Raw genomic sequence first — 24,716 nt, 5'->3', positions numbered from 1 at the left:
TGTACGTGATAAAAAGTGCGTCAACTGCATTCTATGACGTCAGAAACGTCAGTTCTAGCTGATTTAGACCAGTTCCTATGTTCTAGCTAAGAAATCTCGGTCCTATGAGGACACAGACGAGAGTATATAAGGGTGTTTATTTTTTTCCTGTGTTATCGCATTTACAGAGTCTCTGTGTGAGACTTTGTTGGTGTAATCCTTCCCTGCAGACAACATTAAAACTCTCTTCTACTCATAATCCAGTCTCTGTGGTATTTCATTAAGGGTTTTCCACCACATCGAACAGCCTAGTCACTTTGTCAGCGCACTCTCAGTGCCAGACCAAATTCTGTATAGAAATAAAGAGGGTTTTGTCGGTATAAAACTGTGCCAGATCAGGTATGTAGAGCAGAATGATCCATTATTGCCCCCCAAGCAAAATAAAAAATACAAAAGCAGCTACAAGATAAAAAAGAAAAAAAATCAGGACTAACAGCTGACATCTTTTTCAGAGTTGTTTCTATGTGTTCTACTCATCCATTCTGGGTTGTTGTAGGTCAATGTCTTAGTGCAGGACTTGTGACCTGTGATTAAGACACGGGTTCTGACTCTGGGCTGTATTGTTTATTTTAAAATGTCTCAAGAGTCCTCAGTTTTCAGCCTGCTTTGCAGAAATGTAGGGCCACCGGGGCTATAGCCAGTAAAGCAACCTCAAAACAACAGTAAACCTTCTCCATGTGTTACAGTGTGTACAGCAAAGCCTTTTGTTTTCTGTGAATTTAGAACTTAGAATGTTAGACATAGTTTATACTAACAAGAGTAAGAAAGTAAGTCACTGTGTTCCTGTGATTTATCACGTTTGCTTGTGTTTTAGCTGGAAGCTGAGCTGGAAGATACCCGTGCCGAGGCTTCAAAGGAGAAAAAACTACGAGAACACAGTGAAGTTTACTCCAAACAACTTGAAAGTGAGCTGGAAACTCTGAAGGTCAGAAGTCATCTCACATACTTTTCTTTTATTTGTCACTTTACTGCTGAATTCTTTTATTCTCTCAAATTTCTTAGTCTTATGAGTAGATTGTAAATGTGATGCAGTTTAAACAAGCATTTACTCTTGTAGTCAAATGCATCTCTTGTTATCTGGTCTATCTTTTGACTAATCTAATTTCTCATAATTATTAGCTTCATATGTCATCCTATGGTAATTAAAAGCATGCCCTGGAATCCCTGTGTGTTTTAAGTTCTGATATAGAAACATCAGGTAGACGCTCTGGTGTTGCCGCGATTTGGGTTGGAAGCTCAGCGAGGCTGTTGGCATTTCTTGACGTTAGCAGTGGACCATTAAGTGACAATGGTTTTCCGCAGTACTCCCAAGCCCATGTGGCTAAACTTATCAAAATAGCATGACTGTTTCTCATGCAGTGCTGTATGAGGGCTTGAAGGACACACACATTCAACAGTGGTTTCTGGCCCTGCCCTAAAAAGACTGAGATTTCTCTTTTACTAATATCATGTGCAGTAGATGGTGAATTAAGAGACATTCCTTTTTGAACTGATTAATTTAAACTTTGGCCCAAAGTGGTAAGCCATGGCCCATTTTTGCTTGCAATTTTATACCTGAGACTTTTAATCTTACTTGGTCGTCATCCCAACTTTTTCTGAGTGTGTAGCAGGCATCAAATTAACAATTTAGGTATATATACAAAACGCAATCAGGTCGGTCACTCAAAACATTAACAGTCCTTTATTGTACTTTTGTCAGTTAAATAATTGTTCAACCAACAAATCACAGATTGTAGAGCTGACACACTAACTCATTGGTTCGAATCTCAGCTCTGCTACCGGCAGGCTGGGCGCATACATGAACAATGGTTGGCTTGCTCTTCCTGGAGGGTGCTGGAGGAGATTTTTCATAACTGATGCCTGCACAGACACGGGGGATAATGAGATCAGGGTGTGACTCACAGTGTGCAATGCTGAGCCCCATATAAACTCGTCTTGTGCGGGTAAGAAGATCGGCTACTGCAGACGTGTCGGAGGGGGGCGTGTGTTAGTTACGGCTCTCCTCGGTCAGAGTGGAGGTCACCACCAGTAGAGGGTAGCTGTAATGCAATCAGTTAATTGGATACTATTAGATTGGGGTTTGTAAAATGAGGTTTGTAATAATCCAGGATAATCAGATTGCTACTAATAATTTGACTGAAATGTTGCAAGTTAGGGAAAAAGTCACATGAAGCTGATTTCTGGCCCTTTCTTCTCATGTTTGACCATGTATAAGGTAGTAACTAATGCCTAATTCACACTACGATTTTTGCCCTGATTTTCGCTCGCTGACCGGTCGGCGCTAGATTTGCTGGCTCGGGAGCAACTCGGCGTTCGCTCATCGATTGAAACTCAGCTCTCGATCGATATGTGTGAACTACACAACAACTCGATCTGAGCCACTCGCCGAGTGCTCTGCGACTGAAGATCAATATCCAGTTTGCTAAATATCTGGATATGAGTAGGCCGACTGGCAATGAGTGCGGTGTTGAACTGCCAATGAGAATGCAAGATACAGGGCTAGGGGAAACGCAGGGGAGGAGTTGTAAAAAGGTGGGACACACTCAAGTTTCAGTATTTCTTTTTTTTTGTTTCTTTTTTTTTTTTTATTATAATTTTTATTTTTATTTTATTTTTTTTTATTTTATTTTATTTTTTATTAAAATTTAGCACGTCCAATTTCGTCCCATCTATCATCCTCTCATTAGTGCGGATTCCTGCTCCTGATTGGGGCTGACGAGGCCGTTCCACGCCTCCTCCGAAACGTGCACAGCCAATCGACTGTCTTATCACCCACACTTGACGAGTGTAGCGTGGCAGAGTACTGTGTACGGAGGATCACACACTCCGCCACACCCCCTCCCGTCTCCATACAGGCGCCACCAACCAGCCAGCAGAGGGCGCAACCGCCCCGTTCCTAAGAGAGCATCCCCTACGGTCTCAAGTCCCGCCCCCCACCCGGACAACAGGCCAATCGTTGTCCATAGCCGCCCAGCCTCGACCGTGAAGGCAGAGCTGGATTCGAAACGACGCTCCTTCGAAATCCAGCTCTGGTTGCAGCGCGTGTCTTTTACCGCTGCGCCACCTGAGCGGCTAAGTTTCAGTATTTCTGACCTTATCGTTCTCTACAAAACATAACACCAACATTGCATTGCAAAAAATATTTATTAACCTCCAACTCAGTATAGAACAATCCATGCTGGTCACGTAGCCAAATCCACTCAGATTCATTTATTTTTCCTACTTGATTTTACGCTGCACATCAGCGCACAAACATTGATCGCTCGCTACTTGTTGACTTGCATTTTTTGGACATGTTATCATTAAACCCCTCGTCACTTCTCGTGTGACAAAACGTAGTTTGGGAAAGCAGAGAAGCTCGCCTGTGATTCCAGTTGGTGATGAACGGTGTAGTGTGAAACCCCTTATCGCTAATCAATAGTGTAGTGTGAAAGCCACACCGATTTGCAAGACTCCCGATTACAAGAGATCCAGTTGTGTACAGCGACCTGACGACTTGGAAAGTGGTGTAGTGTGAACTTGGCATAAGAAACCATAGCAACAGTTTTCAGTCCAGAATTAAAACAAATATGTAAAGTCAGCTCATAGTTACGTGAAACATGTCTCGATCCAGAAAACGTTTGTCTCTTCCTGTACCTGTCTGAGGCCATTCTTCTGTTATGCTTCCCTGGGACTGTTTTCCACCCGGTTTCCTCCACACATCCTCTTGCTATCTTCTAACACTGTTCTACAGATGAGAGGATATCCTGGCTGTTTATTTTTGGCTCTGTTGTTTTTGTTGAGTTTGTCTATTGTTGCTGTTGGCATGGATCGAATGCACAGCTGGACTAGAGAGTACATTTCTTGGAATGATTATCTCCTAAATCTAAGCTTTTAGACCTTTACTTAATCTTTATAATGGAAGAGCATTTTAACCCATTGTTATTTAAATATCGACATTTTAAATACATATACAGTATATTGGATGTGCTGTGCCTTTTTTATTGATGGAGGGGTAGAGAGGCGTGAAAGTGTATGGATTAACATGTGGCCCTCAGTCATCACTCACACACACACACAATGTATTTATATGGTGTAGCTTATAAAATGGCTAGTGAATGTATAAGAGAGGCAACACGATGGCTCGGTGGGTAGCACTGTCGCCTCACAGCGAGATGGTCTTGGTTAGATTCTCAGGTGTGTGGAGTTTGCATGTTCTCCCTGTGTATGTGTGGTTTTCCTCCTTCCACAGTCTAAAACATACAGGTGAGGTGAATTGGAGATACAAATTGTCCATGACTGTGTTTGACGTTAAAAGACTTGAATGGATGAATCTTGTGTAACCAGTAACTACCTGTCCTGTCATGAATGTAACCAGAGTGTGTCAAACATGATGTTAAAATACTAATAAATAAATAAACTAGGGATGCATCGATACCATTTTTTCCCAACCGAGTACGAGTACAAGTACATGTACTTTTGTACTCGCCGATACCGATACCTATTTAGAATGATGCAATCTGGAGCAATTTGGAATAGTGTAGTTTTAAGTGTAAAATAGTGCAGTGGAACAGTTGCTTGGGTTGCCATCACTAATTGTAAAAAAAAAACAAAAAAAAACCCCGCACAGCCATCATTGAGAAAGCTTCTGACAAGCTAACGTTAACGTTCATTAATAAACGCACGTAATTAACGTTGTGCACATCATACATGCGATGCGATTCTGCTGATTGAAATATTTACTTTAAAAAGATAATACAGTCCGATCCCATCTGAGCCGATTCTATCAGCACATACTGTACATTCGTGGTTCACCTCGGTAAATCGTAAACGACTCTGAGTCGGCTCCTGCTCTGTGGTAATAACCAGTATAATTAAGCCTGAGCTTTATAAGGTAAGCGAGTCACACAAAATGTTCTGTAGTAGTTGGTGTTTATTTACAACCGCATCATTCATTATAACAGTAAACACGGAGAGATGACTGAGAAAAGAAACTTACGCTGCGCTGAAAATGAGTCGACTCCTGAATCACTTGTATCGACACTGTGAACAGAGTATTGAACACAAACACGTCCTATAACAGCGGTCGCTGCTTTTGTAACCGGTTATCTTCACTGTTAGCTCTATTTTAAGTTTTTTTTTTTTTTTTGTCAAACGGAACTAAATAACATTAAACGTGCGTGTGAGCGTGGTCAGTGAGAATAATTCAATCTGTCTCCCGTGGGTGAAAAATGAATTGCTTTAGTTTTAGAAGTAAAAAAAATCTCGTAATGTCACGCCCCCCGGTCAGGCACTCGCGCCCCACAGGTTGAAAATCCCTGCGTTAATGCAGCAACGTGCACTAGGCACACGGTATCGGATGTTTAGTATCGGAGCCTCGTTTGCGAGTACGAGTTAATGAGCGCGGTATCGGGCAAATACCCGATACTAGTATCGGTCCTCATGCATCTCTAAAATAAACAAATAAATTTATCAGACGGGTGTTCCTAATAAAGTGCTAAAAGAGCATAAATGTTATATTATGGTTCTGTCCTCAGTCTGTTAAACTTGAAAACTTATATAGATCTGTCCCTTGTCCACTCTCTTAGGTAAAGCAGGGTACTGGCCGAATCTCCAGCACGAGCGCCGAGACTCAACAAGAACTGACTAAGGTGAAGTCAGAGCTGGATAAGAAGGTGTTGTTCTATGAGGAGGAGCAGGTGAAGCGCGATGCCTGCCACACCACTGAGCTGAAGAACCTGCGCAAAGAGCTGCATGATTCAGAGAGCCAGCAGATGTCTCTGCAGAAAGAGCTGCTGGTGCTTAAAGACAAGCTGGAGAAAGCCAATAATGAACGGTATGAGACTGTATTACACTTAATTTAGCAGCAGTACTGGATTATCAATAACAGATCTAGCTGCAGCCCTGCAAACAGACAATGTGAAGAACCAGTATGGGCAGGGTTCGACCGTCAAGTGTATCCCCAGTGGTCAAATTCTGTAAAGTCTGATTTGATGCTTAAATGCATTTGTTTTCCATAGATTTTCATTAGAGATCAGCAGTGTTTGTGGAAATTATTTGAATCAGGGGGCGGCACGGTGGCTCAGTGGGTAGTAGCACTGTCGCCTCACAGCAAGAAGGTCCTGAGTTTGATTAAACCACGAGGATTAATTTTGTGATTTCTCACAAATTCTCTCCCTTCTCGACTCAGGTAGTTAGGACTTAGTGCATTTCTGGGAAGCATTATTTAAGGCACACTTGTGGTCACTTCAAATAAAATTTTCATTAAAATTAGTTGCTAATATTTGGGAAAAATTTGTCAACCTAATGGTAAAGGTGCTTGTAGGCTTATATTTCTTCTGTATTTTTCCGACAGGCAAATAGAGATCGATGAGGCAATAGCTACTCTAAAGGAGAAATATGAGCGTGAACGCAACTTGCTGACTGAGGAAAACCAAAAGCTGACCTCAGAAACAGACAGGGTAAGACAAGGGTGATCAAATGTGCACTAATGGGAATCTTTAGCAGATCTGAGCTCTGAACCCTGACCTTGGCATTTCTTCTTGTCCAGCTGTGTGCATTCGTGGACATGCTGAAATCCCAGAACGGACAGCTAGAGGATGAGCTACAGGACCTGGCCTCAAAGAAAGAGAGCGTCGCACACTGGGAAGCACAGATAGCCGAAATCATTCAGTGGTAATATTATATATTATTGTATACCTCATCTATAATGTTTGAATGGCAACTATAAACTGTCATTTTTACATGTTTCCATCTATTAAGGACATAATAGGTATATGTTTTAGGTAAAACACACAAATGGAAGTGATTAAATTGCATCAGTCATTTTAATGCTATATACATTCATCAAACGTTTTATCAGGTGCACTTATCAGTCACCATACAGATAAACTTCGTGGGTATACTGACTAGCCCATCTCTTGTTCTGTTCAGTCACCCCCCTCTTCCCAATGAATTAATCACAACGGAAACCCACTGAGCAGATGTTATCTATTATTTGGGTAGTGGACCATCCTATTGACATAATGGTGCCTGTTGTACTGGTATAAATGTATCAAGTGCAGCAGTCTTATTGAAATTTTTAACCTCAGTGTCAATTCTGGGAGAAGAATACTTCTCAAACCAACAGCGTCCTGTGGTGAGAAAGTGTCTACTAATAAAAGACTTAAAGATGATTAACACACACTGAAAAAGATGCAAGCAAGTTCAAACACTGTGTAAAAATCTCAGCAACTCTGCTGCACCTGGTACACTTATATCAGAACAACACATGTCATTACCATGCTAGTGTTATCTGATCCTTTTTAATTAGTACATGTGGTACAAGGGGCTCAAAAGTGTACAAAGCAACAGATGGGCCACAGTCCTTTAACCCACAATATCCACAGAATATAAGGTAGGTAGGTAGGTAGGTAGGTAGATAGGTAGATAGATAGATAGATAGATAGATAGATAGATAGATAGATAGATAGATAGATAGATAGATAGATAGATAGATAGATAGATAGATACATACATACATACATACATACATACATACATACATACATACATACAGTGTATCACAAAAGTGAGTACACCCCTCACATTTCTGCAGATATTTAAGTATATCTTTTCATGGGACAACACTGACAAAATGACACTTTGACACAATGAAAAGTAGTCTGTGTGCAGCTTATATAACAGTGTAAATTTATTCTTCCCTCAAAATAACTCAATATACAGCCATTAATGTCTAAACCACCGGCAACAAAAGTGAGTACACCCCTTAGTGAAAGTTCCTGAAGTGTCAATATTTTGTGTGGCCACTATTATTTCCCAGAACTGCCTTAACTCTCCTGGGCATGGAGTTTACCAGAGCTTCACAGGTTGCCACTGGAATGCTTTTCCACTCCTCCATGACGACATCACGGAGCTGGCGGATATTCGAGACTTTGCGCTCCTCCACCTTCCGCTTGAGGATGCCCCAAAGATGTTCTATTGGGTTTAGGTCTGGAGACATGCTTGGCCAGTCCATCACCTTTACCCTCAGCCTCTTCAATAAAGCAGTGGTCGTCTTAGAGGTGTGTTTGGGGTCATTATCATGCTGGAACACTGCCCTGCGACCCAGTATCCGGAGGAAGGGGATCATGCTCTGCTTCAGTATTTCACAGTACATATTGGAGTTCATGTGTCCCTCAATGAAATGTAACTCCCCAACACCTGCTGCACCCATGCAGCCCCAGACCATGGCATTCCCACCACCATGCTTGACTGTAGGCATGACACACTTATCTTTGTACTCCTCACCTGATTGCCGCCACACATGCTTGAGACCATCTGAACCAAACAAATTAATCTTGGTCTCATCAGACCATAGGACATGGTTCCAGTAATCCATGTCCTTTGTTGACATGTCTTCAGCAAACTGTTTGCGGGCTTTCTTGTGTAGAGACTTCAGAAGAGGCTTCCTTCTGGGGTGACAGCCATGCAGACCAATTTGATGTAGTGTGCGGCGTATGGTCTGAGCACTGACAGGCTGACCCCCCACCTTTTCAATCTCTGCAGCAATGCTGACAGCACTCCTGCGCCTATCTTTCAAAGACAGCAGTTGGATGTGACGCTGAGCACGTGCACTCAGCTTCTTTGGACGACCAACGCGAGGTCTGTTCTGAGTGGACCCTGCTCTTTTAAAACGCTGGATGATCTTGGCCACTGTGCTGCAGCTCAGTTTCAGGATGTTGGCAATCTTCTTGTAGCCTTGGCCATCTTCATGTAGCGCAACAATTTGTCTTTTAAGATCCTCAGAGAGTTCTTTGCCATGAGGTGCCATGTTGGAACTTTCAGTGACCAGTATGAGAGAGTGTGAGAGCTGTACTACTAAATTGAACACACCTGCTCCCTATGCACACCTGAGACCTAGTAACACTAACAAATCACATGACATTTTGGAGGGAAAATGACAAGCAGTGCTCAATTTGGACATTTAGGGGTGTAGTCTCTTAGGGGTGTACTCACTTTTGTTGCCGGTGGTTTAGACATTAATGGCTGTATATTGAGTTATTTTGAGGGAAGAATAAATTTACACTGTTATATAAGCTGCACGCAGACTACTTTTCATTGTGTCAAAGTGTCATTTTGTCAGTGTTGTCCCATGAAAAGATATACTTAAATATCTGCAGAAATGTGAGGGGTGTACTCACTTTTGTGATACACTGTACATACATACATACATACATACATACATACATACATATACATGTGCATATGCATATAAATGTAGTTATAGTTATAATAGTAATTATGTATTAAATAGTTATAAAAAGATTAATGCTTTGCCAACAAACATCAAACAATGGTTTTCAATACAATGTTTTCTATGCAGGGTGAGCGATGAGAAAGATGCCCGTGGCTACCTGCAAGCTTTGGCCTCTAAGATGACCGAAGAGCTGGAGTCACTGCGCAGCACCAGCCTAGGTTCCAGGCATCTGGTACAAACTTTTTTCTTCTCTACATCCCCTCCCCACTCCACCCATTTGCAATGGCACCATTCACTATGTGTTTTTCAGTCAAACAGACTTGAAAATCATAAAATTGTTTTGAATCATTGTCCATTCTTCCTAGACAAATTCTGCCTCAGCTCTCAGACTGATGTTCTTACTTTCTTAAAGATTTTTTCCAGATCTTACAAAAATTCCCCCTCTCCCAAACTTGTTATTTCCAATTCCTGACTCTGAATGCACAACCCCCAATCTGATTAAGGAGAGCCGAATCACCACACACAATTCACATGTCCAAATTCACCTGTCAGTGTTGGGTTTTCCACATAGAGCCGTATCATATATGGAGAGCCACGTTATGCTCCATGCCCCCTACCTCCCACTCATACCCCTTTTCCACCGACGCGGCATGGAGCCCGTTCCGGTTCCGGAACTTGATTATGAACCGGTTCCGCGTGTTTCCACCGGAAAAAAAGAGGTTCCAGACAGCGAACTAGCGGGCCAATCTGGCACCACAGAATACTTGGTTTTTCAGCGCGAACCGTGACGTCCGGCAGTGGGCGTGTCATGTTGTACAGCATAGCGACAGCAAAAATGGCATCAGCTGATGTCTCGTATGGAGCTTAATGCTGCATTTTTATCTTTTAAACTTCACCTGATTACATTTTGAGTCAGTTTGCCGCTTATATTTTCAAAGCGCCTTTAAAAAGATTAATTGTGTGATATTACGAGATAAAAGTGACCCGGACAGAACGAAACACGCTTAACGTGAAAAATAAAGCATGAAGCTTTTTCAACTCCCCGAGCTGCATAAACACACGAGAAGTAAATCCAGCTAAACACAGATACATGTTGTATTTTAGAGTGGATTTGATGTTTATTTCACACAGATGTTTGTTCGTGTTGTGGAAATTTAGAGATGTTTCACCGCTTAAGTCGAGCGCTGAGCAAATCGGCTATTTGTGCCGAGGGTCGCGGTGAAACCAAAGCGCAAAACGCTTCTCACATCAATGAATTAAAGAAAACAACAACTGAGACAAACACGTCACGTCTTCTTATCACCGATAGTTAGATCGATGCTTTTTACATTAAAACAAACATCTGTAACAGCAGCACAAATGCTCATAATCTACACGCTCCGCCATGATATTACTGCTCTTAACTTTCGCTATGTAACGCCCACCGATGATGACGCTGCTGGGTTCTCAAAAACTGGTGGGAACGTGCGTCGGTTCTCTACAGAACACCAAGGTTCAGAGAAACCTGAACAGAACCGGTTCAAGAACCATGGTTTTTTTGGTGGAAAAGGGGTAACACTCACGCAGGTTCCCAGACAAGTCCCAGAGATTGCATATGGAAGCTGCAGTGGGAAGAGACTCCGATCAACCTTCCCTCCCTCAAACATGGCCAATCGTGTTCATGTGGATTTCTGGCCAGGTTGGTCACCTTGCTGCGACCTTGACATGCTGGATTTGCTTCGTTTTTTATTTTTTGTTGGCCCACAAGTTTCAATTTTATCATCCAGGTGTTAGATGAGCACTGATTTTCTCTCTCTCTCTCTCCTCTGAGTAGTAGCGCAGTAATACTGTGGTGCTGATATAATTAAGTGCAGGCTAAGTATGTCCTCTCAGTGTCTAAAAATGGTAATAGAAATAGGTTAAAGAGCAGTGGTTATGTCCCTCATTAATGAGGTTAAGGACATTTTTTGTTATTTTGTTTTTTAATAGTAAAAACATTCTTCTGCAATCTGTGTGTAACTGTCAGAAAAATAGCTGTACTGTATGACCAGCTTACTGATATCATGTCATGTCCCAGATAGCACAGCTTAGATTTGAACTCCAGTGCTCGAGATCTCAGCAGATCTCAGTGCGTCTGGGCACTCTTTAACTTCCACTTTTAACAGACTAACTTTAAATTATTAATTTTATTACAGGTTTATAAGTTAATTGATGGGGATTTATGAAAACATGACAATCACTTGGCCTCAAAAATATCCTTATAGCAACTTATAGCATGGTTTCCTTGTTTCACTTTAGTGTTCATACCTTTGAGCTTATTGTTTGCATATAAATTAGGCTAGTTTGACTCAACCAATTACAAAGTACAGCTCTTTTTTCCTCCCAAGGCTGGAAAAACACGGAACTGGCTCCTTATTTTTAAAGGAACTTTAATTCAAGAACCATTCAAAAATGGACATAAATTATATTGTTTAAACATGAGTGATGGGGCGGCACGGTGGCTAATCGGGTAGCACTGTCGCCACCCAGCAAGAAGGTCCTGGGTTTGATCCCCAAGTGGGGCGGTCTGGGTCCTTTCTGTTTGGAGTTTGCATGTTCTCCCCGTGTCTGCGTGGGTTTCCTCCGGGTGCTCCGGTTTCCTCCCACAGTCCAAAGACATGCAAGTGAGGTGAATAGGAGACACTAAATTGTCCAAGACTGTTTGAAATAACCTTGAGAAGTGATGAATCTTGGGTAATGAGTAACTACTGTTACTGTCATGAATGTAACCAAAGTGTAAAACATGACGTTAAAATCCTAATAAACAAACATAAACATGAGAGACACTTTACATTGGCATGGCTTACAAGCTTACTGTGCAACAACCAACCTCTTTACTTTAAATTTTAAACAAACTGAAAGTTTGTTGCTAATTACATGGGCAAAGAACCAGCAGGAGCAATGTCTTCCTTTTCCTCTAAGACCATGGTGATGGTAAGCTCCCTTACCTGAGGAGAGTGTCCTCCACATTTTAGAAGCTTCTTATTTATGACAGATCTCTTTTTTGCTGAGACATGAGTGTATTGTCCATGTTTATGGAACCTTTTTCTTTACATCAGAACTTACAGTAAATAGTAAATAGCTAGAACTACTGTTCATAACATTGGAAATCTTTACTAATAGCAAAGACCTGGAGCTAGCATGTGCACAATAAATGCAAACTTGGTTACCCAAAAAAGTGGAGCAAACTGATTGACTCATTGTCTATGCATAGTTGCGTCTTTTAAATAAACAAACAAGTTTTGTGAGTTTGCGAGGATGATGATGATTTTTGTCATTTCCACTTAATATTAGACGTCAGTGCAAATGAATTCACTTATCACCAAGACTTAGATTTATCAAATCTAAAAATCATTTCAAAATGACCATTGCATGTATCAAAGAAGGGCAGGTATAATTTGGTGGAGATGGACTAATAAAAATACACTATATTGCCAAAAGTATTCGCTGATGTTGGATGAGAAGGCCTGGCTCGCAGTCTTCGCTCTGATTCATCCCAAAGGTGTTCTATCGGGTTGAGGTCAGGACTCTGTGCAGGCCAGTCAAGTTCTTCCACACACATCTCGTTCATCCATGTCTTTATGGACCTTGCTTTGTGCACTGGTGCGCAGTCATGTTGGAACAGGAAGGGGCCATCCCCAAACTGTTCCCACAAAGTTGGGAGCATGAAATTGTCCAAAATCTCTTGGTATGCTGAAGCATTAAGAGTTCCTTTCACTGGAACTAAGGGGCCGAACCCAACTCCTGAAAAACAAGCCCACACCATAATCCCCCCTCCACCAAACTTTACACTTGGCACAATGCAGTCAGACAAGTACCGTTCTCCTGGCAACTGCCAAACCCAGACTCGTCCATCAGATTGCCAGACAGAGAAGCGTGATTCGTCACTCCAGAGAACACGTCTCCACTGCTCTAGAGTCCAGTGGCGGCATGCTTTACACCACTGCATCCGACGCTTTGCATTGCGCTTGGTGATGTAAGGCTTGGATGCAGCTGCTTGGCCATGGAAACCCATTCCATGAAGCTCTCTACGCACTGTTCTTGAGCTAATCTGAAGGCCACATGAAGTTTGGAGGTCTGTAGCGATTGACTTATTTTATATGGCCTAACACTTCGTGGCTGAGTTGCTGTCGTTCCCAATCGCTTCCATTTTGTTATAATACCACTGACAGTTGACTGTGGAACATTTAGTAGCGAGGAAATTTCACGACTGGACTTGTTGCACAGGTGGCATCCTATCACGGTACCACGCTGGAATTCACTGAGCTCCTGAGAGTTACCCATTCTTTCACAAATGTTTGTAGAAGCAGTCTGCATGCCTTGGTGTTTGGTTTTATACACCTGTGGCCATGGAAGTGATTGGAACACCTGAATTTAATTATTTGGATGAGTGAGTGAATACTTTTGCCAATATAGTGTATGTGCATGTGTTGCCTCTCCCATCTTGCACATACATTTTTGTTACACATCTCCCGCTTAAATGCATTTAATACCAATGTTAGCCATGATTTCTTTTCATTATAAAACCCAAAACAGTGTATGCAGTGTCTTTGTTTGGAATTTACATCTAGAGATTCTTTTAGGTAATGATAAATCTGTGAAATGCTGTTTTCTTACCTATACCCTAGCAAGGGTCTGGAATAAGCACCCCCACCCAAAAGTCTTTGGTGGATTTTCTGAGCACAAAGCGGGTGAGTGCTTCCATTAAAGGATGAAAGGAGGATTGCTCTCATGGCTGTGGTTATTCATCTGTCCATGCTTCTTTATAAATCTCGAGTGCAATTAACGACAGCATGTTCTGAATCTCTGTTCGAGGGCAGATGAATGCTTGCTTTGCATTGCTGAATGCTAATAGTTTAAGATCAGAATGTCTCCTCAGCCATCATTAGCTGGATCATCTATACCATACGTCATACACTGCTTTTATATGACAAGATATTACACATAATACATGTCCTGTTATTAATTTTACCTGATCACATTTGTTTATTTGATGCTGTACAAAGCCAGTCCTCAAGACCACACTTCTAAACACAATTAAAGTAGTGGTTTTCAGTCCAGGTCCATGTATTTCAGCTACACTGTATGACTGTATACACTCTAGACATCTGATCACGAGCTTGCTGGACATCCCATTTCAAAACCTAATGGTATTCAAGTAGAGTGACTTCTATGTGGTTCTTTCGGCTATAATAACTTTTTGCCCATTCAGACAAATGAGCATTTGTATGGCTGGGCACTGATGTTGGTCAAGAAACCGCTAATTGATGTTTCAGTTCATTTCAAAGCTGTTCAGTGTGGCTAAGGTTAGTTCTATGTGCAGGTTACTGGAGTTTATTTAAAGCAAGCTTTTCTTCATGGCAAAAAATATTGTTGACTGCAGCTGTAACTTTATCCACAGGGGCACAGTACTGTTTGATCAGGAAGGTGCCTTTCCCTGTTGCCACATGGTTGAAAGAATGTAGTTTATTTTAAACATTCCATTTTTTATGGTGTCCATATACTTTCGGACATACTGTGTATCTTTTAATAACTATTCAATGAGCAGCATGACAATGCAAATTATTTTACACCTGTTATAATACAATTTCTTGATTGCACGGTGACTGTCCACATAATCACATACCTACTTTCCCCTTCACTCCATGATTCAGGATCCATTGTGGAAGGTCCGGCGCAGTCAGAAGCTGGACATGTCTGCTCGTTTGGAGCTCCAGTCTGCTCTGGATGCTGAAATAAGAGCCAAGCAACTTGTCCAGGAGGAGCTGCGTAAGGTCAAGGCTTCCAACATCTCCCTTGAGAGGTCAGTGCTTTCAGTCATGCTTGTTTTCTTTGTTTGTTTTATTGAGGAACTGTATGCTTAATTAATATTTTGGACACTGATTTAATTTTGGCTTCTGATTCTAAGACATTTTGATCCGAAGGTGTATGGCTTAAATGCTTGAAAGTAACAAAACAAGTATATTTAAGTCACCAGCCCTAAATCCTATGTTAACAGCCCCTTAGATTCAAGCCAATTAAATTCTTTCATAAATTCAAGCAGCAGAATAATCTCAACAGCAACTCTTCAGAAGAGCCTGCATGAATCAAGCATGAATCAAGCTTCTACTACCACTACTGAGGAAAACAAACAAGTAGAAGACTTGCTTGGACTGGTGAATAAATAAGTAGACATCAGACTAGTGGAAATCTGTCTCTTGGTCGGATGAGTCCAAATCTGAGATTCAGAGTTGTGCAGATGATGTCTGGACAAGTGTAACCCACATACATCCAGTCTGTGTATGAGCTATTTCATGAAAAAGATGACTTGGCCTACACAGTTAATTGACCTGAAAGCGATAGAGATGGTTTGAACTGTATAGTTGGACCGGAAAATCAAGAAAAAGCAGCCGACAAGTGTTCAGCATACATGGGAGTACTAAGAGTGTGGCAATGTAAAGGGTGGCTACTTTAAAAAACTTTAAAAACTTCTACTTTAAAGTTCACTGGTATATAAACGCACACATACTGCAACTAAAATATTCCTTTTGCATATTTAACCTAATTTGGTAGCTGGAGTCTAAGCTCAGGGTCACCCATTGTAAGGCGCCCCTTGAGCTGAGCTCAATAGCGGCTCCTTGTAAGAGCCAGACATCAAACCTTTAACCCTCTGATTGCTCCAAAGAGAGAGCATTCTTTCCCAATTTTATTCTCCTCCAATTTTATCTCCCCCACGTTTCAAGCAGACAACATTGGACACTTTATTAAACAGTTGTTTTTAATCGTTTTGTATTTGCACTAATAGCAATAAATGCCTCCAGAAAAATGTTAACATGGCTCAAATCTGATATACCGTATCTCTGTCCTGTAGCAAACTGAAAGACGGGGATGTAAAGAACAGGGAGCTGGAGGAGCAGGTGGAAAGCATGAAGAAAGACCTGGAGGAGATCCGGTCCAGTTCTGACAGAGGTAACACCGCAGCCCAGATCCTGTTTCCGTACTGTATAAACACTTAGTATTCATGTAAATAATCTATATGATTTAATGCAGCTTAAACATAGTAGTAAATGTCTCAGTGATTACACAGCCTGAACACACAGGCGGCAGGATCTGGCAAATCACAAATCTTTTGTATCTTTGATGGCAGCCTGTCTGTGAAGAATAAGTTGCATATGTTACATAAATAATAAGCAGTACCTATGATAAGCAAGATAACACCAGCCAGTCTCCTTCCAGAGGAAGCACTACTTGCACTACATTCATACAGTGCTGTCAAAAAGTAATGACCCCCTTTTCTGATTTTTCTGTAATTACATATTAGCACACCATGTTTTCAGATTTCTTTTGACATGATAATACACAAGGGGAACTTGAGAAAAAACACCACACGTTTCATAAAACATCCTGTCATTTATCTGTCAGCCCGTTTAGATAATATAGCACAGTCAGGCTGGATTGATTTCATCCAGACATGTGGAGTACAATTCTCAATGTGCCATCACTGTCAAGTAGTCACACTGCACACACATTATTTTCAGGATTTTTCCTCCTTAGTTCTCAATCTAGTCGTTTTCTATTCCCAATCGTGAATCTGCTACTATTTGCGTTGCCCCAGTTTAATTAAGAAGAGTTGAAGCACCACACACTCCCTCCCTCCCCCCACACATGTCCAGTGACCTGCCAGTGTTGGCTTCCCTCACAGAGCCGTTTGTAAGAAGATGGAAATTAAAACAGTAATCAAACTAGCATTAGCAAGACTTATCATCCCAGAAATTATAAAATATTATGTGTAGATACACCAGCCAGGCATAACATTATGATCACTGACAGGTGAAGTGAGTAACACTGATTATCTCTTCATCACGGCATGTGTTAGTGGGTGGGATATATTAGGCACCAAGTGAACATTTTATCCTCAAACTTAATGTGTTAGAAGCAGGAAAAAAGCAGCAATTGTGATGGCTAGACGACTGGTCAGTATCTATCAAAAGTGGTCCAAGGAAGGAACAGTGGTAAACCGGCGACAGGTTCATGGGCGGCCAAGGCTCATTGATGATCGTGGGAAGCAGAGTCTGGCCTGTGTGGCCAACAGACAAGCTGCTGTAGCTCAAATTGCTGGTTCTGCAGGTTCTGATAGAGAGGTGTCAGAATACACAGTGCATCACAGCTTGTTGCGTATGGGGCAGGAACCATGGGGGATCAACACAATATTAACAAGGTGGTCATAATGTTATGTCTGATCAGTGTATAAGCTCTGAGGCAATCTGAAAAATAGGTTTCACTTATACATATACTACTGCATGCCTTGTCTCAGTCTTAAATTGTGCATTTATTGCTGCTTTATTTGTTTATATTGAAGCTCAATAGTACAGTAGCTCCTTGGCAGAGCCAGACAACAAACCTTTAACCCTCCGATTGCTTCAAAGAGAGAGAGTTTTTGTTCTTCCCCACGTTTCATGCTGACATTGTATTTGCACTGATAGCAGTAAATGCCTCCAGAAAATGTTAACATGGCCCAAGTTTGATATATACATATAATATTGCATGACTTGTCTCAGAATAGTGCATTTGTTGATGCTTTATTTGTTCATATTAAATAATTACTTTAATTTGCTCAATCACAGGTCTAAAACTTCCAGACTTCCAGGACTCCATCTTTGAGTACTTCAACACGTCTCCACTGACACATGACCTTACCTTCAGAGTAAGTGTTTCTGTGGTGGCCGTGCACCTCCTGCATTATCAAACCTTTTATTAACAATGTTTGTTCTTTTCTCAGTCCTAGTTCTAATAATGATCTCTCTACACTTGGTTTTGATGTGCTTAATAATTTCATAAAAATACAGAGAACTTCTCATTAAGACAGTGGTTACAGTATAATTCAATACTGGCTAATGGAGTCTACACAGTTTCACTGATGGGGTTTCAGTAAAACTGTGGTATTAAAACCGGTTGAATGTCGCTCCCAACCATTTAATCCGGCAGTCACAGTCTGCACTGCAGATCTAGCTAATGAGCAAATTAGACAAGGTATACAGTCACAAAACACACAGCCCAGACCTTCACTTGCTGTAATGATTCATGGCGAAGATCACGCAGGTTTAAAACTAAAATGAACTTTTTAGTGCTTTATTTTAAGAAGGACTGCCGTGCTATTAGCCTGGCATTTCAGGGAGGGGGGGGGGGGGGGGGGGGGGGTAGACTTGGTATCTGGGTTACTTTTCGAAACAATTGATTCATAGTTTAAAAAAAAAAAAAAAAAAGGTTGACCCAATTTAAACACCAAGCTTGAGCCAGAAATGTAAAAGTTATTTATTGTAAAGAGGTTAAGCATAAACACAGGCTGAACTGAAAATTCTGAGATCTGCATTTTACCAGTGGCTTTATTTTAAATGACCTGTACATTACTAGAACATGTGAAGTCAGAAGCCTGTATGGCATTATAAAATATACAAGTAGGTGACATATAGAAAAACAAAAATAAGGTGTATATTGTATGTACTGAGTTGGGTCCACTTGTTCCTCTAGAGGCAACAATCGCTGCAAACCAAGTTATTTTAATTGATCACTTGATTATTTTTATGACACATTTTTACCTGATTTAGGTGATCAACATGCCATGTGGGGTCACTGAAAAAATGGAATGTACAGATCTTGGATCTCAACCCAATTGAACAACACTCTCCACCACCATAATCTAAACCCCAAGTGAAAAAATATGTTTTAAAGAAATGTGCTCCATCCCCTAATTACCCATTACAGAGGCTTGTAGAATACACACTGCCAGAGCACTTGTGTGCGTAAAGGTGGTAGTGTTTAAGGGTGGATGTGTGTGTGTGTGTGTGTGTGTGTGTGTAAAGGTGGCTGTGTGTAAGGGTATGTGAGAGAATAAGTGAATAAGTCTGATAAATTGATAGAGAGAGACACACACACACACACAGTGTATGTGAGAGACAGTGTGTGTGTCTGTGAGTGGGAGGGAGAGCGAGTGTAAAAGTGTTAAATGTGAGTGAGCGAGTGAGAAAGTATGTCTAGTGTGTGTGAGAGGGAGAGAGTGTATGTAAGTGAAGAAAGAAAAGTCCTGGTACAGACTGCCTGCTTGCCAGATATTGGGGTTAGAGATTAGATTGGAATCAGTGTGGACAGAACACTGTTGTGTAGGTTCAATATATTGAAATAAAATAGTTGCCTAATTAGCCTTGTCTGGCTAAAATCTGTCAACATTATAAATCAATGTCTGGCTAAAATCTGGCAACCTTATAAAGTATGTTTGGCAAAATCTGGCAACCCTTTAAAGTATGCCTGGCTAAAATCTGGCAACTTGATAAAGTATTCTTGGCTAAAATCTGGCAACCTTATAAAAGTATGTCTGGTTAAAATCTGGCAACCTTATAAGAGTATGTCTGGCTAAAATCTGGCAAAGTATGTTTGGCAAAATGTGTCATAAAAGAATGTTTGGATAAAATCTGGCAACCTTATAAAAGGATGTTTAGAAAAATGTGTCACGTTTATAAAAGAATGTTTGGATAAAATCTGGCAACCTTATAAAAGTATGTTTAGAAAAATGGGTCACATTTATAAAAGAATATTTGGATAAAATAGGGCAACCTTATAAAAGTATGTTTGGCAAAATCTGGTAACCTTATAAAAAGTAAGTCTGGCTAAAATCTGGCAACCTTATTAAGTATGCTTGGCTGAAATCTGGCAGTCTTATAAAAGTATGTTGCTTCTGACTTTGTCTCAGGTCGTGCTTTCATCAGCTATGAGTTAAAATCATGTGTTATTAATATTTATCATAATCTGGATTGTTTTATACTTTGTTTTTACCGTCACAGCCCTCCGTTAATGTACATTTGATCAGTAAAAGTGGTGTTAACTAGACTTTTATCATCTCTGTGAACTGGTGCATCCAAGTTCAGCGTCAGTAATGTTTATAGCTGATGTTCTGGGGTTTAAGTGTCAGAGGAGAATCTGAAAGCAAATTCAGTGTAAGTTCAGGATTTAAAACAAGCTGTTTGACCTACAATGTTATTTTTGTTACTCCCCGGAAAAAGGACTCCGTCTCGTCCTCGTCCTCTCTGCTTGCATTTTGGGATGAAGTAAGTTGGCTGTTCAGAGCGTCTCCGCTGTTTCACATATAACCCCGACCAGAGAGAATCTGTCAGCAGACAAAAATGATAAAGTCTCAGTATTTTTGAATGACTGTATTAGATGAACACAAGTCTCTTTTATTAAGTCATTTAAGTGAGTTTGAATGAATATTAAATGATTAGATCCTGACTGTTATTTGAATCTCTTTTTGTCTGCTGACTGTGCTCTCCTACTGGAATTTCCCCAGTCCCAGATCCTAATCCCATCTCACAAATTCCATGTGCTCTAGGTTAGCAAGCCAGTGCATAGTCTGTGCTTCAGGCTTAGCGTTCTTGAGTTAGCGTTAACTGCTTTCTTGTGCCACCTAACGACTTGGAAAGGCGTTGATGTTGACAATTAAATTGCTCTTTATTTTTCTAGGGTGTAAATGTTCTGCAAATAATGCTCGTTCTCGGTTGATAAGGGAAAATAACCTAATGTGATGTGAAAAGCACATCAACCACACTGGAATTATGAGATGTTTAGTAAATATTAATAATTAGTAGTACTGAGTTTTTAAACACGTTAGATTTTCTGTGTTTTATTATGTTAATGTTTTCTGGTAATGTAAGTAATGGTTAAACTGATGTGCTGTAGGTGGTTACAAGAATTTTTAGAAATTTTTGTATTTTTGGAATTCTGTGTCCAAGTTAGGTATATCATAAAGGTATTTGTCCCTCACCTGATTTCTTCCGTTTTTAGTAATTTGTCAGGTTTAAATGTTTTAGATCTTCCAACTAATTTTAATATAGGATAAAAATAACATTAGTAGCCACTCAGGTGGCGCAGCAGTAAAAAAGACACAATGAGTACATTGTATCGAATCCAGCTCTGCTTTACCAGTTCGAGGCTGAGTGGCAACGATTGGCCGGTTGCTCAGTTGGGGGGTGGGACAAAGAACCTGATGTGGGTCTCTCTCTGTCAGAATGCGATTACGACCTCTGCCGGCTGATTAGAGGCGCCTGCACAGAGATGAGGAAGAGATGAAGCCCTTAGGGTGTGTCTCTCCGCATGCAACGCTAGGTGGCGCCAAACTCATCAATGTGTGGGTGGCAAAAATGCATCTGGCTGCTGCCCATGTTTCAGAGGGGATATGGGTTAGCTTCGATCTCCTCGGTCAGGGCAGGGTTCGGCATAGACAGAGAGGAAGCACAATGCAAATTGAACAATTGGATGCGCTAAAGGGGGAGAAAAAGGAGGGGGAAATATTAAAAATTAATTAATTAATTAATTAATTTAAAAAAAATTACATTAGTAAACACAAAATCCAGCTTTTAAATGCTCATTCTATTTATTTAAGATAAAGATTTATGCAATACCTGTATCATCCATGTAAATAAATATAGGCCCTATAAACCTAATAATAAGTGGTTGTGTCACCTCTGGCAGTAACAAAATCAAACAATTGTGATAACTTGAGTCTTTTACATTGCTGTGGAGGAATTTTGATCCACTTCTCTTTGCAGAATTGTTTTAATTCAGCTGCATTTAGGGGTTTTCTAATGTGAACTGCTCGTTTAAGTTCTTGTTACAGCATCTCAGTAAGATTCAAGTCAGGACTTCAAAACCTTATTTTGTTTATTTGAGCCAATCAGAGGTGGACTTGCTATTGTGCATCAGATCACTGTTCTACTGCATAACCCAAATGAAAAATATCCGCCTTTGATTTATCAGCCCCAAGAATATTATCTCTAAAGTCTTGGGGGGCCATCTAAATTTTTTGGGCAAATGGGGGATGAGCTTTGCATTCTTTATGGTGTAAGCATTGGTTTGCACTTTGCAAGTCTCCCATGGATGCCACTTTTGCCCAGTGCCTTTTTTATTGTGTCAGCGAGGGCTGAACAACATTTTTCTTTTTCTTTTTTATTTGATGACATCAGATAAAAAAAGCATTTTGTGTTTACTTGGGCTCTGTCTAATAATAGAAGTAGTTTGGTCTGAAACATGTACGTCTGACAAATATGCAAGAATAGAAGAAATTGGAAAAGGGGCAATTACTCTTTCCATAGCACTGTTCATATATCTAGGGACTGGACACATAAATACATACTATACAGTTTATAAAGTATCAATTTTTATTTATTTATTTATTCATGTTTTTCTGAGAATGCAGACCTATTCAGTTTATGTACCAATGAAACATTTTAAGCAGTTAGCTTATATTATTTGTGTATGTATGTGTAATGTAAATGCAGCAAACAAGCATTTCATTTCTTTATTAGAAGCGCACATTTTAGCTAAGCATTTTCAGCATTTTGATTAGTTGTATTAGACTTTTAATGCAATGTGGTGCCATAATTATTTGTCATCACAATCTGAATGATCTGTATGCTTAAATTGTATGTAACTTTATCATTGATTTTTATCAGACTTGAAACTGCGCTGAGAAAAAGCCTTTATTAGATGTGATTACATAAAACAATTTCAGATACAAATGATTTTCCCAGAGTAAATATTGACATTTCTTTATAGATGAATTATGTCACCGTTTCTGAATGCAGCTCTTAGCTGGAATCATAAGTGTGTGCATACAGAATTTCACCAGTAACAATGGTAAAAGGATTTGCGATTTGTTGATGTTCGGAAGTGCTTTTCTGGCGCAGCCTATCGAAAGTTGAAGTTTCCTGCTAACTGAGACAATAGGTCGATTTGGTCGAGTCTAGATTAGACCTGAGGATTATGGGTCACTTCAAATTGTCTAGGTTTACATTCAGCATGTACTTAGAGATGTTTTCAACATACAGGTGGAATATAGTCCTTGAATATTGTACACATGATGTAGCAATTCATCGAAAATCATGTTTATCATCAAACTAGGCTTAATAAATGACCAGGGGGCTGCTATCATGTAATACAAAGCTGATAATAAAAAACAAGATATAATAATCTCTATTTAACTGTTGTAACACCTCTCACCTATATCTTTTACTGTGTCTCCCCCCACAGACTAGCTCAGTCAGTGAGGTTGATACCGCACCTCAGAAAACAGACCTTCCCTCTTCCTCCCCTTCAGCCATTCCAGAACAGGATGTAAGTGTCCACCTTATACTTCCTGTCACATTCCATCTCCTTGTTCACGTCCTGCTCAGTTACACTCTACAAAGAAGCTAGCAAAGCAGTCGACCAGGTCTTTATATAGTGTTACATGTAAAGATGGCCTCATTGTTCAGTTGTGAATGAGGTTTTTGAAAGCAATATAAAACAGTTAACATTATGCTAACACTACACATACTCCTGACTAATCCTAAATAGAATTTTTAATAAGCTTATGGTTATTTCTGAACGATCCTAAATATATTTCTGCATAATAAAAGTGTACACATGGATCATCTATCAGAGAACCTTGTTTACATAGACATAATGTAGTCCGCATCACTTTGGCTGTATGGTGTTAAACAGACCATTGTACCCTGTACAATAGTTCACATTCACTAAGAAAAAATGTATGTGTAGTGCACTTGGCGAAATAGTGATTCTGATTCTGATATTCCCTAAACTCTGATATTACTTTTGGTCCTACAGTTGACTTAAGTTAAGACTTCACCAGAAACATTCCCATAGTGTTGAAATTAAGAAGACCAACCAACTGAGTGTATTAAAAAAAATGCAAAATATACACCAAGGCATAACATTATGACCACTGACAAGTGAAGTGAATAACACTGATTATCCCTTTATCACGGCACCTGTTAGTGGGTGGGATATATTAGGCAGCAAGTGAACATTTTATCCTCAAACTTGATGTGTTAGAAGCAGGAAAATTGGGCAAGCGTAAGGATTTGAGTGAGTTTGACAGGGGCCAAATTGTGATGGCTAGACGACAGGTCAGAGCATCTCCAAAACTGCAGCTCTTGTGGGGTGTACCCGGTCTGCAGTGGTCAGCATCTATCAAAAGTGGTTCAAGGAAGGAACAGTGGTAAACTGGTGACAGGGTCATGGGTGGCCAAGGTTCATTGATGCACGTGGGAAGCGAAGGCTGGCCAGTGTGGTCCGATCCAACAGACGAGCTACTGTAGTTCAAATTGCTGAAGTTAATCATAGCAGTGCATCGCAGTTTGTTGCGTATGTGGCTGCAAAAGGGGGACAAACACAATATTAGGAAGGTGGTCATAATGCTATGCCTAGTCTGTATGTTAAGAAAATGAAATGGTTATAAAACCTGCTCTGTCTTGCTATATAACTGATTAAATAGTTAAACCTTCAAGCTAGTGAATTTAATAGGAAATGACAGAGCTACTGAGGAATGTAGTTTTGCTGTGCTACCATACATCACCACATCTATCTTAAACTAGTCTTCTTAAAAAAGTCTTGATTTATGCTTTTCTCTGATAAA

At 40.4% G+C, this 24,716-nt stretch overlaps 1 protein-coding gene across 1 annotated transcript in view; it reads left to right on the top strand.

Annotated features, from left to right (window-relative positions):
* Positions 1–24,716, top strand: part of cdc42bpb (CDC42 binding protein kinase beta (DMPK-like)) — a 116,454-nt gene that overhangs the window by 75,971 nt on the left and 15,767 nt on the right. The window contains exons 13-21 of the mRNA XM_063002187.1: positions 854–964; positions 5,607–5,854; positions 6,374–6,479; positions 6,569–6,693; positions 9,383–9,488; positions 14,929–15,077; positions 16,125–16,222; positions 17,878–17,957; positions 23,330–23,413. Of these exons, the coding sequence (XP_062858257.1) occupies positions 854–964; positions 5,607–5,854; positions 6,374–6,479; positions 6,569–6,693; positions 9,383–9,488; positions 14,929–15,077; positions 16,125–16,222; positions 17,878–17,957; positions 23,330–23,413 (1,107 nt within the window). The remainder of the gene's footprint in view (positions 1–853; positions 965–5,606; positions 5,855–6,373; positions 6,480–6,568; positions 6,694–9,382; positions 9,489–14,928; positions 15,078–16,124; positions 16,223–17,877; positions 17,958–23,329; positions 23,414–24,716) is intronic.

Source organism: Trichomycterus rosablanca, chromosome 9, assembly GCF_030014385.1.
Source record: "Trichomycterus rosablanca isolate fTriRos1 chromosome 9, fTriRos1.hap1, whole genome shotgun sequence".
Classification (NCBI taxonomy): domain Eukaryota; kingdom Metazoa; phylum Chordata; class Actinopteri; order Siluriformes; family Trichomycteridae; genus Trichomycterus; species Trichomycterus rosablanca.
Note: the sequence above shows the minus strand (reverse complement) of the source record. Positions and strands in the feature narration are given on the sequence as shown.